The sequence below is a fragment of the Centruroides vittatus genome, unplaced genomic scaffold, assembly GCF_030686945.1.
Source record: "Centruroides vittatus isolate TY-2023 unplaced genomic scaffold, ASM3068694v2 scaffold_712, whole genome shotgun sequence".
Taxonomy (NCBI): Eukaryota; Metazoa; Arthropoda; class Arachnida; order Scorpiones; family Buthidae; genus Centruroides; species Centruroides vittatus.
This window is the reverse complement of record NW_027122715.1, coordinates 1,938,819-1,956,096: the sequence shown is the minus strand read 5'-3', so window position 1 is coordinate 1,956,096 and position 17,278 is coordinate 1,938,819. Positions and strand designations below refer to the sequence as shown.

General features: G+C 26.6%; 1 protein-coding gene across 1 annotated transcript in view; it reads left to right on the top strand.

Moving 5' to 3' along the window:
• LOC136989586 (uncharacterized) overlaps positions 1–17,278 on the top strand; it is a 41,908-nt gene that overhangs the window by 10,584 nt on the left and 14,046 nt on the right. Inside the window, exon 2 of the mRNA XM_067287802.1 lies at positions 2,410–2,725. Within this exon, the coding sequence (XP_067143903.1) occupies positions 2,433–2,725 (293 nt within the window). The 5' untranslated portion in view covers positions 2,410–2,432. The remainder of the gene's footprint in view (positions 1–2,409; positions 2,726–17,278) is intronic.

The following is a 17,278-nucleotide window of genomic DNA, read 5'->3' as shown; positions in this document are numbered from 1 at the left end:
ATGCTGGAGATCATTAATCTTATAACAAAATAGAAAAACACAGCTAATTAATTTTTGTTTCAATTTATCAATTGCCGTTCAAACTATCTTTATTCCTTCGAATTAATGACAGCTGCTGCTTATAACTGACAACTGTTAGTTTAATTACGTTTCCTATGGGATTATTGTCATTTGAACTGACGACTGACGTGTAATAAGACCTCAATTAAAGCAACCTGCGTATCTTTACTATAAGTGTTTGTATTAAACAAAGTTTATATCGCCAAAATATTTTTCATTAAGAAGAAAATTGTCAAGATTGTACACAATTTAAATTGTTCTAATTAAATCGTAAATTTGACAAAAACATAACATTTTCTTCCTTAATCTAATTAAAATTTTACAATTTTTACCTTATTCCTCCCCTTTTCCTCTCTCTCTTTTTTTAAACTTCTCTTTAATAAAATCATTATTATATAAATATTAAGGTTAAATCTATAAATAAACATCCTTTTAATCAAAAGCTTGTTAAAGCTTCTTAAAATTTACGTTATTTCTAAGGATTAATGCCATTATTATTTATTATTTATATTAAAAAAAACAAAACTAATAATAGTTTAATAATGATACAAAATCGAAAATACTAGTTGCATATGTAAATTAATTCGGATGAAAGATTTTGTAGGAACGTTTTAAGGGCTGACACGGTTTAAAATTCGATTTTAATGCTAACTAATTACGATAAAGTAAAAAAAAATAATCGCAGAAAATAACGTAAATAACCTAAAATAAAAAAAAGTTCTTTTTTAACATACATTAATCGGCTTATATTGTTACGTTTTTCACTTCGTCTCTTCCTGTTCTGTAAGGCATCGCATCTAGAATTAATTAGAAATCCTTTAACTCTTTAAATAGTATTTTCTTTTTTTTTTTTTTTTACCTATATAAAACTTTTATAATTCGATTCTAGCTTGAGGAGAAATTCATAAATGTCAACTTTTTTAAAGTAAAAAGAAAATATATATCGAAAAAGTTCAATTTTTTTCTTCTCTAACTATTATTTTGCATTTCTTTGAATTATGTAGTTCCTTATTAAATATTCTCTCCAGGATTCGAAAATTTCTAGAAAGAATATTTGATACAAAACTATTGAATCGTGGATTGAAGATTTATTCGAAATCGCCGCAAGTCGTCGTCTTATTATAGGAATTCTAAGGGATATCTACATTCAAAATATTCAAAAAGTAAAAGTTGTACTTTTTTATTACACGAAAATAACCTTTTAAAAACGAATATTTTAAAAATTTATATATATATATATATATATAAATCTTTAAGAATCACACAAATGTAAACTTGTCTTTATTCGTTTCAGTTTGTTTAATGTTAAATTAATTAAAAATTCTTACTAGTTTAGCTAAAGGCGACTCGTTCGGTAAGTAGTGAAAATCTATACTTTTAATGCTTTTAATTTACCATTTTATCCTTAATTTTAAGCACGAGTGGTAAATTTTATAATTATTAAGTAACATATGTCTAACTGTATTGGATTGAGGAACACGTGTTTATGGAGACTTTTATACGGTTGGAAGAATTATTCATTTCAGCAATGGAGAGTTTTGCCATAATTCCATGGAAAGGATGACAAAAGACTCCTGAAATGTTCGATTAAGATACCAGAGTGTGGTTCGCGGTGCATGACGGGATATCGCTTACCATCCGCTATGGGCACTCTGCTGGAACTGATAGGAACGGGCAATTCCTGTTGACTGGTTTTGGACGAGTGAACTGTAGGATTTGGATTGATTTAAATTTTAAATTTTTAGCCGTCCCAAAGAAACTTGCTTTTCTGGCATCATTGGAAAACTTACTCGATAACGGGAAAAGTTTGTGATGGAAATTTTTCCATTTTCAACGAAAAATATGGACTGTCTGATATGATTATCTGTGGGATGCGTGTTTAATGTCCTAAGATGAAATTTTCCAGCTAAGAAAAAATAATAATAATAATAATCGTAATAATAACAATAAAAAAAAGATGATAATAAATTTTCCAAGGTGAAATTATGTAATAAAAATGCAAATATCTCGACCCGCATTCGAAAGAAAAAAAAATTAAAAATAATTATATTTTTGGAAGAAAAATTTCGATTTATTTTCAATTAAAATATTTAAAATGAGCTTTTCTGTATGAAAATATTATTAATATTTACATATTGTTCTCATTAAACACGCCACTGTTATAACTAATTCCTCGGGCAGTTTCAATTATCGAGAATTATCTGTAATATTTGCATTTAAATAGTAACTAACGTCATTGTGTTAACGTGCATCCTTATGTTATGTTTTCTATTGATTTCTTCGTCTTTGAACGAAGAGTAAAAGAGATTTAGGTTTGGAATTACTTTCTTTTTTTATTTTTATTTTTAGGTACCAACCCGGGTGAAGACCCTATGGAGTCACCAGTGGGACATTATCCCCATCCAAGTCCCTATTGGGAAGCCGAAGAAGTCGATTACACTCAATGCGACTGCCCACCTCCACCTCCGCAGTTTGGTGTTCCCCCTCCTCCTCCCCCGCCATCACAACAGCAATGTCGAGCGGGTGGTACTGGACTTCAAAATTGTCATCTGGTGACTGTCGGAACAATCTATCGTCATTCCAGTTTTCCTTACCTTCCAGTTATAGCCGTTTGCACATCAGTAGTGATCGTGGCATTGGTCGTTGCTTTCTTTCTTCTCTGGAAGTAAGTACCAAAAATAACTTATTTTCTACGTGTTCCTGTAGAACATAAATCATATAGCTTCTATACTTTAATTTCTTGAAATAAAAAGAGGAGAAAAAGTATGATTTTTAATCTTATCAAATGAGCTAGTACCAAATTCAGACTCGTTGCTGATGGTCGAGCGCTAACTAAATAACGTATAAAAATGTTAATAATGTAATGTTTTTAATTTAAGAAGTGTTTTAAACTTTGGTATTTTTTAAAGTATTGAGACAAATATATATATAACTTTACTTTAAATAATTTACATAAGAGAAGTGGCGTGATGACGATGATGCGATAAGATGGCAGGAAAATGCCAAACGTATTTTGAAAAAATAAATTTCAGTAGATAAACTTATATTGAGCTTATCAATTGTCTAGCATTGTTAGATTCCGATAGAAAAAAAAAATTTTTTTTCCTCTCTCAACATCATTAAAATAATTTTTTTTCCTCTTATTTTTTTTAAAAAAAAAAGGCTAAAGAAAATTCCACATTCTCTTTTTTAAACCAAGACGATAAGAATCTAAAAATAGCAAGTTTATAAGAGAAAATTACTTTTAATAATATATATAAAAAGAAATTAAATGTAGCAAAGTGAATTAAACTTAAAATAATCCAGTAGAAAGTAGAGAGAAATTTTATGGCTCTGCCTTATTTCTTCATCTTATTAACTTTAAAGTAATAACATCTCGTTAATTAAGTCTTGTTCTATATTTGATCAGCTTTGATGCGAAATCACTATCGACTTCGTTGCCTTAACAAAATAAGATATAATTACTGGCATCGTTAAGCTTAATCTAGATAAGCAAACGAGATTACAACTTTTACAGTTTTTCTTTATTTATTCTTTAAAGAAAACAAGTTTATAGACTAAAATGTCATCCGAGCATAATTATGAAGAGGAGTTAATGATTGCTAGGGATTAGGTAGAAGGTATGTCATCTGGAACGAAACTTTTGTTAATTGACTACCTGAATGATTCCTCAAACTTTTCTTAATAAGTGTAAGGATTATATTAGTCATCTTATCAGTACAAATAATCCGGAATTAAGAAGGATGATACTCTTTATGGTGAGAAGAATCGAGCAACGAAAAAGATTTTATATTTAAATTCGTTATGCGATTTCAAAATAAGCAATATTTGAAAAAAAAAATTAAATTTTTAATATTTAAACTTCTTCTATGGGGTCTAGAAAGCTAACTTATCAGATACTAATACCTTAGCTTCTAGGCTTGCTTAGCATTAGCTTCACCTGATAAATTTTTAAGTTACTATAAATATTTTTTCGGTTAATGTTACCTATGGTTCCAAGATGGCGGCTCGTCTGATTCCAGCAAGGAAACAGTGGGGATGCACGTTCTAACCTAACCTGTTCTAATAATTTTGTTGGTAATAATTATGGTCATTTATTAGAATAGGTTAGGTTAGAACGCGCGTCCCCACTGTTTCCCTTCTTCTATTTGCTGGAATCAGAGACGAGCCGCCATCTTGGAACCATAGGTAACATTTACTATTTACCTATGGTAGTCAAAATGGCGGCTCGCCTCTGATTCCAGCAAACAGAAGAAAGGAAACAGTAGGGACGCACGTTCTAATCTAACCTAACCTATTCTAATAATTTTGTTTAGTAATAATTATGGTAATTTATTAGAATAGGTTAGGTTAGAACATGCGTCCCCACTGTTTCCTTTCTTCTGTTTGCTGGAATCAGAGACGAGCCGCCATTTTGACTACCATAGGTAAATTTAACCAAATATTTTAATATATATATATATATATATTTAAATTCAGTTGAAAGTATCAGGTATGATAAAGCGTTGACAGGTTAAGAGTGAAGCACTGAGAAGACTCCAGTGGTTTTCGTAGTGCTCTTACTTTTAAGCTCTTGTCAGTCACAGAGAATAACTTCGAATAATTCGAAAGAATATTTCATAGATATCGCGTAAAGTAAACATTTTAAAGTATAAAGTAAAATATTTTAGAATAATCGTAATTTACATGCAAATAAAATTGATTTGAATAAATACAAATTACGAGAAAATTTTGAAAAATATGCTCTTTACGTGTTTAATGACCAGAAAATAATAATTTTTATAATAATGATAATGTAGAGAATAAAAATAAATAAATTAACCACGAACATAAGCCTAGAACATAAATCATATGTCGAAAGAAGAAAAAAATGATGTTTTGGACCAAATGGGAAGTGAACCCACGTCATTCAGAATCTATATTCTCTTTTATCAAAAAGAAAATATTTTGTTATGTCCAAATATTGTTATTTTTTTTGTTCGTTCGAGTGTTATATTCCATGGTTTTTAATCTATAAGAATTTATTAAATTATAATAATAATTTTACGAATAACTAATACGGAAAGAGCATAATTTATTGCAAAAAAAAAAACCTAAAATATAAGCTTATTTTTTATATTTAAATTAAAAAAATAATTTAGAAGTACGTCGTATAGAGCTTAATCCTTATATATTAATAAATATTTTAAAATAAATTTCTATATAGTTCATTGTTGAATCATTCCATTTACTGTGTTCGTTGTTGAATCACTCCATTTACTTTGTTAGTTTTGTATATGTACAAACATACAAAATTGTTTTTTTAGTGTTAATTACTTGAAAAATATTTTCCAAAATCATTTAAAATTGATTGCTTAAAGCAATAGATTGTTGTCATTATTATTATTATTATTACTACTATTATTAAGAAAAATCTTATTAATCAGAGTAAAATCTTTCTTGCAAATTTATAATTTCATTATGTATAATAAGATAAATAAAATTGCTTTAAGCTAAAATTACATTGTTAAAAAAAATTGTTTATATGATGATACTTTTTAATCCATTGGAATTACCTGAGAGAAAATGTACTGATTACTTTACATTATGGCATGAGAATTTTTTTACAATTTATAAGAGTAAAAAAAGTTTTTTTATTTATTTATATAGATACAAATTAAGTAATTTGAAACTTCATACAATTTCATGAATAATAGATTACATTTTTATCACATAAATACGTTCAAAAGACGTTTTTAAATTATTTTTTATTATATATTGTTCACAAAGCTAACGTTTTTTACTAGAATTTTTATTTAAAAAAAGGTTCACTTTTAACGTTAAAAAATGCTACAACGCATTGATTTATCGAAAAGATTTTTGTTTTTATTAAATTTCTTTCAAGATTTTATTATATTATATTAAAAAATTTAGTTTAAAATTCAAATAATATTCATATAATTAATGGACTTTTTACAGCATTGTTGTTGTAGTAGTAGTTTTATTAAAATCAGTACATTTCGATATGATAAAACTTATCCATGCAAGAAGAGAATAAAATGTATCCTTTCAACACTTTTATCCTTTTCTGACATATAAAGAACATTTTCAACATTTGAGGATGTTTTTACACTCCATTTATTGCACCTTCTTTTGTCGTTTTTTCCTCTATTTTTCTTATTCAAGAAGACATATCTACAGCAACAGTATTCATTCCAATGGAAATTTTCTCTGCCAAGCATCAAAATGGCAATATCTGGGATGAAACTTTGTCCGAATAATGAGGACAGAAGTCGGATTTTACTATAAAATAAAATAAAATTTATAAAAAAAATTTCCTCTAAGTAATCCTAAAATATTATATTTTTAATGTATTTTATATATATATATATGAGTACGTATTCCTGAAACGTATCCATATAAATATTTTCTCTGGAACAATTTAAAAAATGTTATTTGATTTCGACATTTTTGATACATATATATATATATTTTTTAAAATTTAATTATAAATATTAACTTACCATACAAAATGTGTAGACCAAAATATATAATTTTGTATTCGATTATGTATTTTTCTTCATATAGTTATAACGGAATTATATTTAAATTTTATATAAATAATCGCTGGCTTAATACTTAAGTTAATGCATTAACTTAAGAAAGAAAAATAAATAAATAAGAAGCTCCTTTTTTATTACAAGGACTTAATTTTTGTTATGGATATTGTATTATAATAAACTTCTGGAGTATGTTTCGCCTCATCAGAATTATTGTTTGGCAAGTTACGGCTAGAATAATCAACAAATTATTATTCAGAATATGGTAAATTGTTAGTATGCAATGTGTAATTTCCATTCAATTAGCTTTAGAATTATATTCGGTGTCAGCTTCAGCCTCGATGCAGTGTATCACGCGTGAGCTTCTTGTGCAGTCAACATCAATTACGTGACGTTCTCCGACAGAAGCACGTAATCACTTTGCTTTCTTTACAGAAAGAAAATCAACTCCACATGGAAGGAAGAAAGTCAATTTCTGCAATGCCGACTCACCGTCAACGTCGATAAGGCTTTTTTGCTAAATCCCAATAAGCTGAGCTAGATAAGAAAGAAAAAAACAAAGAAAAAAATACGCCTGATATGAAACGAGTAAGAGAGATTTTAAACACAGCTTCTATCGGACGAAACACTGAATCCAGTTTCTGCGGGAGGATTTAATAGAGAAAAACTAAGGTATCTGATTGGATGCTGCGAGATGATGAAGACACCCGACACAAGCTAACTTAACCCAACAGAGACTGAGTGTCATCTCTTTAGTCTACAATATATACAATTTTCTCAATATAAGTACTTTATTTAGATCGAATATTCTAGTTATAACTGATGCCGAAGTTTCGTTGAGCTAGATAAAGAGAATTTTTTTGAGATTTTTCATACCGATATTGAAAACATCAACATTTTCATAGTAAACTACTCGAAAAGTTATTATTATAACATTGCATTTTGACAAAATTAAATGAATAACCCATAAGTAATCTTGTATACATGTATACCAGTCGTAGTATAATAAGTTCATTCTAGTTCTTACATCAAATATTCAGAAATATCAAAATCATCTATAAGATCAGAAGAATTTTCTAAAAATAACAACCTTTATTTGTTTAAAGGGGAGAAATTTTCTATAGAAATGTCGAAATTTCGTTGATTTGATTGGAAAAATAACATTTTCCGACTCCTTTTCCTCCCCCTTTTTTTTTATCCTTTCGAGTTTTTTAAATTCAAAATGTCACATATAAGTTTATCCTCTTACTACAATCCTCAAATCTTATCAAAAAGTATTATGCTATGAAAAATACTAAAAATTTTTAAGTTAAATATTGAAATTATTATATATCTGCGTAAATATTTTATAAACAAAATTTGCCATAGTTTTTTTATCATTAAGAAATAGGATTAAAAAACTTTTTTTTAACATAAATCGAGAAAAGCGTGTATTAAAGAATAAATTAAAGGCAAAAAAAAAGCAATTTCTAATTTTACAAAACAACACAAAATGAGTACATTAAATTCTTCTGTAGTGATGTGAAAATCAACTGCCATCAGGCGTAGCTATTTTATCTTTCTCTGCCATCATCCTGTAGCCTTCGTGTCCATCGCATATAAAGGCGCAGGATGTACATTGTCCCACCTTCTAGCGATGACTAAGTCTAATACTGCACGTCGGTGTATATCTAGGCGGCAGGTCATTCCTTTAAACTGCCGAAAAACACGCAAAAATCTCATCACGCTATAGTAAATCGGATCTATTCGTCACCTTCCACTATGCTATACGGACATCGGTTGAACAGACTTAACCCAAGCAATGGTAAACTACGTTTTCACAGAAGATGGAGATGAAAGTCTCTAGTAAGAGATGAAAAATCATAAAGGGGGCCAACTTAAATGGCCTGTTAACACGCACTCATTGATTCTAGCGAGCCTATTTCTATCCAAAACAACTGTTTTGTTTGTTTTTAAACAAATTTTCAACTTTTCGTATTATTGATTTAGTAGATTTTTTTTAAAAAAATTATTATTATTTTTTTCATTAGTCGCGCCATTTTACGTTTAAAATTTATAATCGATTCGATTATTATATATAATTTTTTTTTTTTAAATCGAGTGATTTATTGCTTTTCAATGAATGGATTATGATTTATAGGTTTTCTTCCAGCTTATTGTTAAATATTTGCGCTGATAACATTTTGAAATGATAGACGATTTAAAGTGAGGGGGGAAAATTCTATAGAAACGATTCTTTTCATAGATTATTCGAAAGAATAGAAAATTTTTGAATGTTGAATATATATAGAAGAAAAAGGAGAAATAGTATTTTCTTTTTATTTTAAACCTTTTTTTGAATCATCTAAAAAATTCTTTTCTTTAAATTTCCTTTCATAACTCTTAACAATGATTCCGTTTCGATGTATAAATATGGCAAAGACTCAATTTGAATGTAAAACATTACTTTAGAAACAGAATTTAAATTTATATTGAAAACAAACAGCTAAAATAATTTCGAAAGTTGAAACGATTGCTAAACGTATTCTATACATTTACATATAATTTCAAAACGCTTTTATCATTTGCATATATAATTCGCTTTCTTATTTATCAAAAAAATTACTCCGCCTGAATTATATATATATATATATTTCCCCCTTCATCTCGCTCTCTAGCCAATATTTGGCACTCGAGATTGATGGAAAGTCGAAAGGGGAGAGGACCATAATTAATAATAGGCACTGTTGACACGTCATTTCAATGCAAATCCAACTGGTAGGAAAGGAAAGCAATATGTTTCTTAGTGGAGGGAATGAAGCTTAGCAATAAAATTAAAAATCTACAGCCTGGATAATCCGATGTTTGGATCCCTAAAGGTGATGATATGGATTGTCGATGGTAGCAATTTTCGATTTCGAAATTAATTAATATTCTATTGGAAGAAGTCTAACTTTATACGTCAGCAATATTACTAAGTGTGTGACGTATTTTTTGAACTTTCACTTAAGAGAAAATAAGGAAATTTAACTAACATTCGTGAATTTTAATGCTTAAACACATAAACGAGTAACAAACTTTGAATAGGTTAGCATAGAGATTATTTAACTTCATCACGCCATATTCATTTATTATTATTGAAGTTTATGTCGTTAAAATTAATGTTTTCTTCTTTGTTTATATATATATATATATAAAATCTAATTTACTTTAGAGAAGTTTTCTTATGGAAAATGAATACATAAATAAAAACGAATAAGTTGTATAAATGGCTATTATGCTTTATTATCACTATATGAGCTATCGTATAGAATGTTTCGGGGCGATGTTATAGTTAGACATTAAAGGAATACTTCGTAATTTTTACTAATTAAGCGTACGATAATAAACAAACAGTGGTAAAAGCGGACGGTAATGCAAGTAATGTTGCGTGATGCTACTAAATGATCATGAGATGGTCATTCCGATTTCTCTGATCATTAAGCAGAAAGTACAAACATGCCCAATTTAGGATATATTAGCAATATGAGCATGAGTAATTCTTGTATAATAAAATTACGCATTCCTTAAAGCATAATCGATTCAATTATATATCTATTGCTTCATTAAACTCATTCAGTAATTTTTAAATATCGCAAATAATTATAATTTATTTACATTCTTCGTAATCGAGTTTGTATAATATTAACTCGTTTAACTTTATTATTATTATTATTATTTTATTTATTTTTTTTTCAAGTTAATTATCATAAACAAAATTTACATTTTCTTAATCTTATACGGTTTGGTAAATTTTTAATATTTTTCTACATTTTCGACAAGCGCAATTCTTGTCTCTAAGAATCCCGAATTTATTATTAGATTCTTCTTGGACTTCCAACTTCAATTTTAAAAATTTTTCAGGAATATTCTAGCAAAATTTTCTACATATTTTATTTTTCTTTTGTGTAATTTTCAAACGTGACTTTTTTTTTTTTAATTTTTATTTTCTTCTCTTTCTGCAGAAAATAATTACTGTAGTAAAACAAAAAATAACCTAATTCTTTCATGGATTTGTAAGCAATTAACTAAAACAAACTGTCCATTAAAGTTTAATCGTTAAATAGGAAACTTTAATTAACTCATTTTTGTTAATTTTATTATCAGTTAAAATGTCCTTAATAAACTTTTATATATAAAAGTATTCACTTTATAGCTAAAGTTCTCTTGTCGTTTTCACGATATAATATCGAAAATGGGGAAGGATTGTTTGTTGTAAAACCTTCTTTTTATTTTCTTCTTTTTTTGTGTGGAAGAATAGCAATTTTCTAAGTGAAAATTTTTGAGTTTCTTGTTAGGAATTATGAAAATAAATACGCGATCGTTTTCGACCATTTGGTGTAGATACAAAGCTGTAAAATTAAATTAAAACAAATGATGCTTTAAAGTCGGAAGAAGTGTTGGAGGTGATTCTCTGCGATCGTGCCGTGTTCTAGATAAGATTATGAGCTGCTATTTTCTCCTCTTATAGAAAAATATCATTCAAACGTCATTTTATAATGAAATGCGTGGAAAAACGTGCTAGTTCGATGTTTTTGGCGAATTGAGTTTTGTTTCTTTTTTTATTATTATTATTTTTCTTTTTACTTTCTGATATATTGTCGGCAATCTATATCGATTTAGTTATAGCCAAGTTGCAAAGTACAAAGTTGTGTCTTCTTATTTGAATCAAATTTAGGAAAACCTACAAAAGTGCAAAATCGAGCATTACACTTTTAACGAATAAATATAACATTATTTATACCCTTTTAAAAGGGGTATAAGTTTTTTTGTAAAAATGACAAGATTGAAGGCTTCTTGGATAAATGGGCAATACATCATGCAAAACGATAAATCAATAAATATGAAAATAAATTTTTCCTTTTTTTTTTTTTACAAAGATTTTTAAAAGTTCTTATTTAAAGTTACTTTGCGCTATAAATTTTTTTAAAAAATTGACAAGAAATATAATTTATAACTAATTAAAATTATTAAGAAAAATTCTTTTTCCCTGTAAGAGACAGAATCAATTGATAAACATTCACGTTTGTTTCAAATTTTTTTTTTTTAATGATGGAGCCATTTTAGGAATAAGGAATCGTTGAGTAGAAGCGAAGAACTGTCTTGTGATAATTTAGTGAGGGCATTAAAATAATGTAAAAGCGGATATGATTAGAAAAAGCATGGAATAAACTTCTGGTTTGCAGAGTTTGACAATACAAGTATCGATCGTATTTAATGGCTCGCTTGTAAGTTGTGCTTTCGAGGTAATTATTGGGTAGTTTTGAAGTTGACTACCCAAACAGATTGTAACATCAGTGTACACCATGTCTTACAGTTCGGCTAGTCCATCACTAACGAGAACATTCGTCCCGAGTAAAATATCGAATAAAAGGATAATAAATAGGAGCAAACCTATTATGCGAATGTACACGTTCGTATGAAAGGATACAATACTTTCTAACGTATTAAAGTGCATTGATAACAGAGAATTTTCGAGCACAATATTGGAATTTTCCGGTAATAAGTTTACTTGGCTCGTAGTTAAGTTTTTAAATATGACTTTAACGACAATCGAAATTTCCTCAAGTAGATATTATTTAACGTAAGAAATGTTTTTTTTTTTTGTAAAAATTTTAGGCTAATATAAAATCCTTTTTTTGCTTAAATTTATAGATTATTTTCTAATCTTAACCATAAGAAAAATGTGAAGAGTTAAAGAAAGGAAAAGAATGCTAATAATATAAATTTTTATTTTCGATTCTTTCAAATATCTATTTTTGGCAAGATTTTATTGCCAAAAATATCATAATAAATCTGAAACTTTATGGCCATCAACTGAATAAAATGACTAAAATAAGAAGAACTTAAATTATTTTCAATATTCTTCAAAGTTTATTATGAAAACAACTGATAAAAATATTAATATATCATCTGTTTATTATGAAAGATGTAACATAAAATGATTGCTAATAATATAAATCACTTTAAAACTCGCTTTAAACAATTGAATATTATAAAAATAACTGTGTAGTTGCTCGCATTTCTTATTTAAAGTTAATTTTTCAAATAAATATTCCATAATAATTCAAAAATAATTTAATTCATTAATTATGTAATTATAACTTATATATTTGAAATATTAAAATCTTTTTAGATATTTCTAAGCCTATATATATATATAAAGATTATTTTTTTTTCGTTTTGATTATTGCAAGTTTCGAAAAATCTCTACGGATCAATTGAATTTAATGTTATAACATTCATGAATGCAGCATAGTGTTATTAAAGAAGGGAAAAAAATCGTAAAAAATAAATGAATTTTCTCTGCGAAATTTTACTAGAAAACAGAAGAAAAAAAAAGATATATTCACAAATTTTAAACTTTAATTTTATTCCTTGTATAGTACACTTTTGTTTCGTTGGTAATCACCCATTTTAGATAAAATTGAAACGACGTACCAATCAATACCGAAAAAACCATTTTCTACCATGTTCCACCATTGTTACTTTTATTTATAAGTTAACGAAAAAGAGGGAAAAAAATATTCTACAAATTTTTTTTTCTTTCGTATGTTATCAGATTTCCAAAACTTTCATTCGATTTTGAAAGAAATTGAATTTAGTTTTTATCCTGATCTTTCATAAATCACATAAAATAACTACTTATTAATTCTTTATTTATTTTTATGTTATCATGAATGCTTTTTTTGTATTTATTTATTTATTTTAAAACCTATTTTTAGCATTGAAATAAGTGTATTTTATTTATTTATGAAAATCTGAATTATCCCACGTGTATATTGTACGAATTATGTTTTTTATTGTTGAGTTCGTGTGTTAAGGAGCGAGTAAAAATTGTTTAAACGAAATAAAAATATATGAGGTTATAACTAGAAAATCAGGTGAAAATGAACTATTTTAATTTACCTAAATACTAATTTGATATTAATTTAGTGGAAAATGTTGAACCAGTTTTAAAATATCATTTATTTTAATTAAATGTAAAAGATTATATAATTAAGTTATTGTAAAATGAATTAAAATTGCACTCGAAAGATTTTATTTATTTTTACTTTTGAAAAGTTTCGGCAATATCAACACTTTTCGTGAATAGAAGTCTAACTAATCCTAACTAATCTAATGTAATATCATTAGTGTGGTCTTTTCACAAACTTTCTATAATTAAAATTAATTATCACTACTACTGTGACTTTCAGAATAATACTACAATAATTTAGCAAGATTGCTTTATTTGAATAAACCATACATAAATTTTACAGCTTATTTAGGTAAATAATCAAATTACAATTAGGATAACCCAACTTTTAACAATGAACTTTATTGATTACTCATGCTTTGTGTGATTGTCATTAATTTTCAAGATTTATGGTGATTCTCTAAGGAATTTTTTTTCATTCTTTTCCTCTTTCCTTTCTGTGATTTTTCTCTGTATTAATATTGTTATTGTTCTCTCTCTCTCTCTCTATATATATATATATATATATTAATGTATTAAATTAATTATAAGCACAAACAAGCCTCATAAATAATTTGTTATAATTATATTTTTCTCAAAAATGCTAAAATTTACATGAAGAAAATTAATTGCTTACATCTCTCTTAAGTGTGTTTATGGCTGTTATTTATGACTGTTAAGCTGGGAAACTTACTATCTGAAGATATAATATATCTATGCAGTTTCTAATATTTAGTAAATATTAATGTTAATTAAAGTTCTGTATAGCTTGTAGAATTGCTTATGACATTAATTATCTAATAGAAGTTTATACTCTGAATAGATTAAATTCTATAAATTAATACATGATAAATGAGATTAGTGCTGTGCGGAATTTGTTAAGTATATTAAAGATATTTAAAATTTAATAAAGTAAAAATTAAAGAAATCTATAAAATTTAACGTAATTAGAGAACATAATTTTATATAAAAGAGATCTAGCAGCCTAATAATAAAGTTTTAATGTAATTAGCAGTTTGAAAATTATTTTTGTAGGCTTAAATATATATATATTAAAGATAATCTTCTAAATTAATATTTAGTCAAAGTTTAGATGTTTATTTAAATTTATTTGTATATTATATACATCAAATGTTACAAGCATTAAATTTTTTATTTTAATTTTATATTTAGTATCAATGTTAAAGTAGAAAATGCGACTAAATAATTTAATATTTATTAAATTTTAGCAAAGAGAAGTATCTTTTTTTCTTTTATTCCAAATACAGTTAAAGCTCTGAAGAACGGCCACTGACAGGAACATAAAAAACTCGTTGTTAAGAGGTGGCCATTTTTAGGAGATTGCTGACGTTGGAAGTTCGACCTGTACATTATTTTGTATGATTAGATGTAATTTCTAATTGAATTTTATGATTATGCAAATTAATACAGAAGGAAATTTTTATTCTTGTAAAAATTACAAGTTAATATAATTTATTATTGTTATTTGGTTTCAAATTGTTATCTTTTTAATGTTCCTAAACATTATAAATATTTATTAAATATTCATTCATTGTTTACCATTTATATCCTGGAAATTTATTTTATCTATTTTTTTTTCTTTTCTTTTCTCCTTTCCAATTAAATATTAATTTTTAAATTATGAATAGTTTTCTAACTAAACTAATATTTAAATTTAATCATTTATTTATTGAATATTTTTTTCTTTTCGCTTTATTTTAAAATGTTTCTATTCATGTTATAACAACATCTTAAATATTGAAATATTTATACTTAAATTTTAATATTTTACAATGGCTTTAAAGACATTTTTTTTATATAAAGAATATAACATATATAACGTATGTTCTATTATGTAATATATGTTCATATAATAGAAATAATAATGTTTATATTTTTTTATATAAAAATAAAGCAAAATTATTTCTATTTTTATATAAAAATGTAATATAACATCTCATCTTCCATAGATCAAAATTCGTTTTAAAAATTTTATGAGATGATAAAAATTGAAAAATAAAGTTTGCTCCAAAATTCGGATAGTGTATAGGCCCTATATCTTTTTTTTTATAAAATATCCAGAGTTTATTGTGGATCAATCTGTATACATATGATACTTTTCGTTGGAAAACTTTATCACGAAAAAATTGATACAATCTTTTCAGTTATTTATACAATAAATTTTAATATAAACTTATGAAAAAATGTTTTTTTTAGCTCGTTATTAAATAGTAAAAATTCCAGATAAAATTCCTAGAATAAGGATGTAATATCTTTAATGAAAGTGATAGCTGTAAATTCAACTCTGAATTACTTCAAGACTATAGATAAATTTTTTAATCATCTCATTAAATTTTATTACAGACAATAACTTCCAAATTTGTTTTCGTTAAACTTCTCTTATCATTTTCCAGTAAGGTAATCGGTAATTTCCATAAAGATCCTGAATAAAATTATCATTAAGTATAATTATTCATCTCCAATAAAATCACTTTTACTCATATTTTATTTTCAAATATATCTATATAAATATAGAATTTATAATGTGCAAATATAATATTTTAACGTTATTAATGTTTACCTATTCGGTTATGAGGAAAAGTTTCTATTTAAAATGATGTAGGGTTATAAATTTTTAAATTTATTGCTAACTTTTTTAACTAATACTTTTTTTTTAAATTTAAAAAATATTTTATGCTAGATAAATTTACTATAAAGTAGATTTTTGTTGTAAGGATTTAAAAGACTCGGTTTTATCCCTCATTAAGTCGTTAAGAACGTCTACTGAGGCGTGACAATCTGATGAAAGGTGCGAAGGTCAACGAGCAACACTTATTATACCTGCACATTGTAAACATGACGTCACAACATTGTATATCATGCTCCAGTACTGCAGGAATATAATTTAAGGTTAAGTGAACCCGAGACCTTAGAGCAATGCTTCACAAATTCATATAGTTTTCTACATAAATATAAGAGATTTAAGCAGGTTTTCACTACTTAAAATTAAATTTATTTTATATATAAGTGTAAAATATCATGTATTGACAACGAGTATATATACTGTATACATTCTTCTACTGCCAAAAACTTCTCTATCCGCTAGGGAATAGAAACTACAATAGAAATAAAGTGGCAATTCTAGTCACGTATCTCACACAGGGGAGCGTTAGAAACGAGTCAGTACAGAACGGAAATAAAGCTTCAGACTTGCCACAACTTCTACTTAAAGCCGGGTTTAGTCCAAACTATTTATTCCGACATAGCAACATCTAACGAACTTCACCCGATGGGAAACAACCTTCAGCATTATATCAAGCAAACCTGCCGGCAGCGCCGTGCGGTGAATGGAATTTGAACTAGCTGGAGAATTGTGAACTTACTAATAACTAGAAAGTTCAATTTTACAGAATACTTTCTTACTTTGTTATATGTAAGCCCAGTGAAGCGAACGGAAACGTACGAAGAATGAAATAAGGAATGATATTCACGTTCATAATTATAAAAGTTACACCAAAGTCCGAAGAAGAGGTGTATATTTGCATTTGAAATGATAATCCTCTCATACAGAACAATCTGACCGATAATTCACACTTTTAAGATGACTTTCAATTATGTTTATTTACGTCTAAAATTATTTATAGTGTATAATTTTGTTTTAAAATTTGATTTATAAAAGTGCTTGTTATTGTAACAGAGTTTC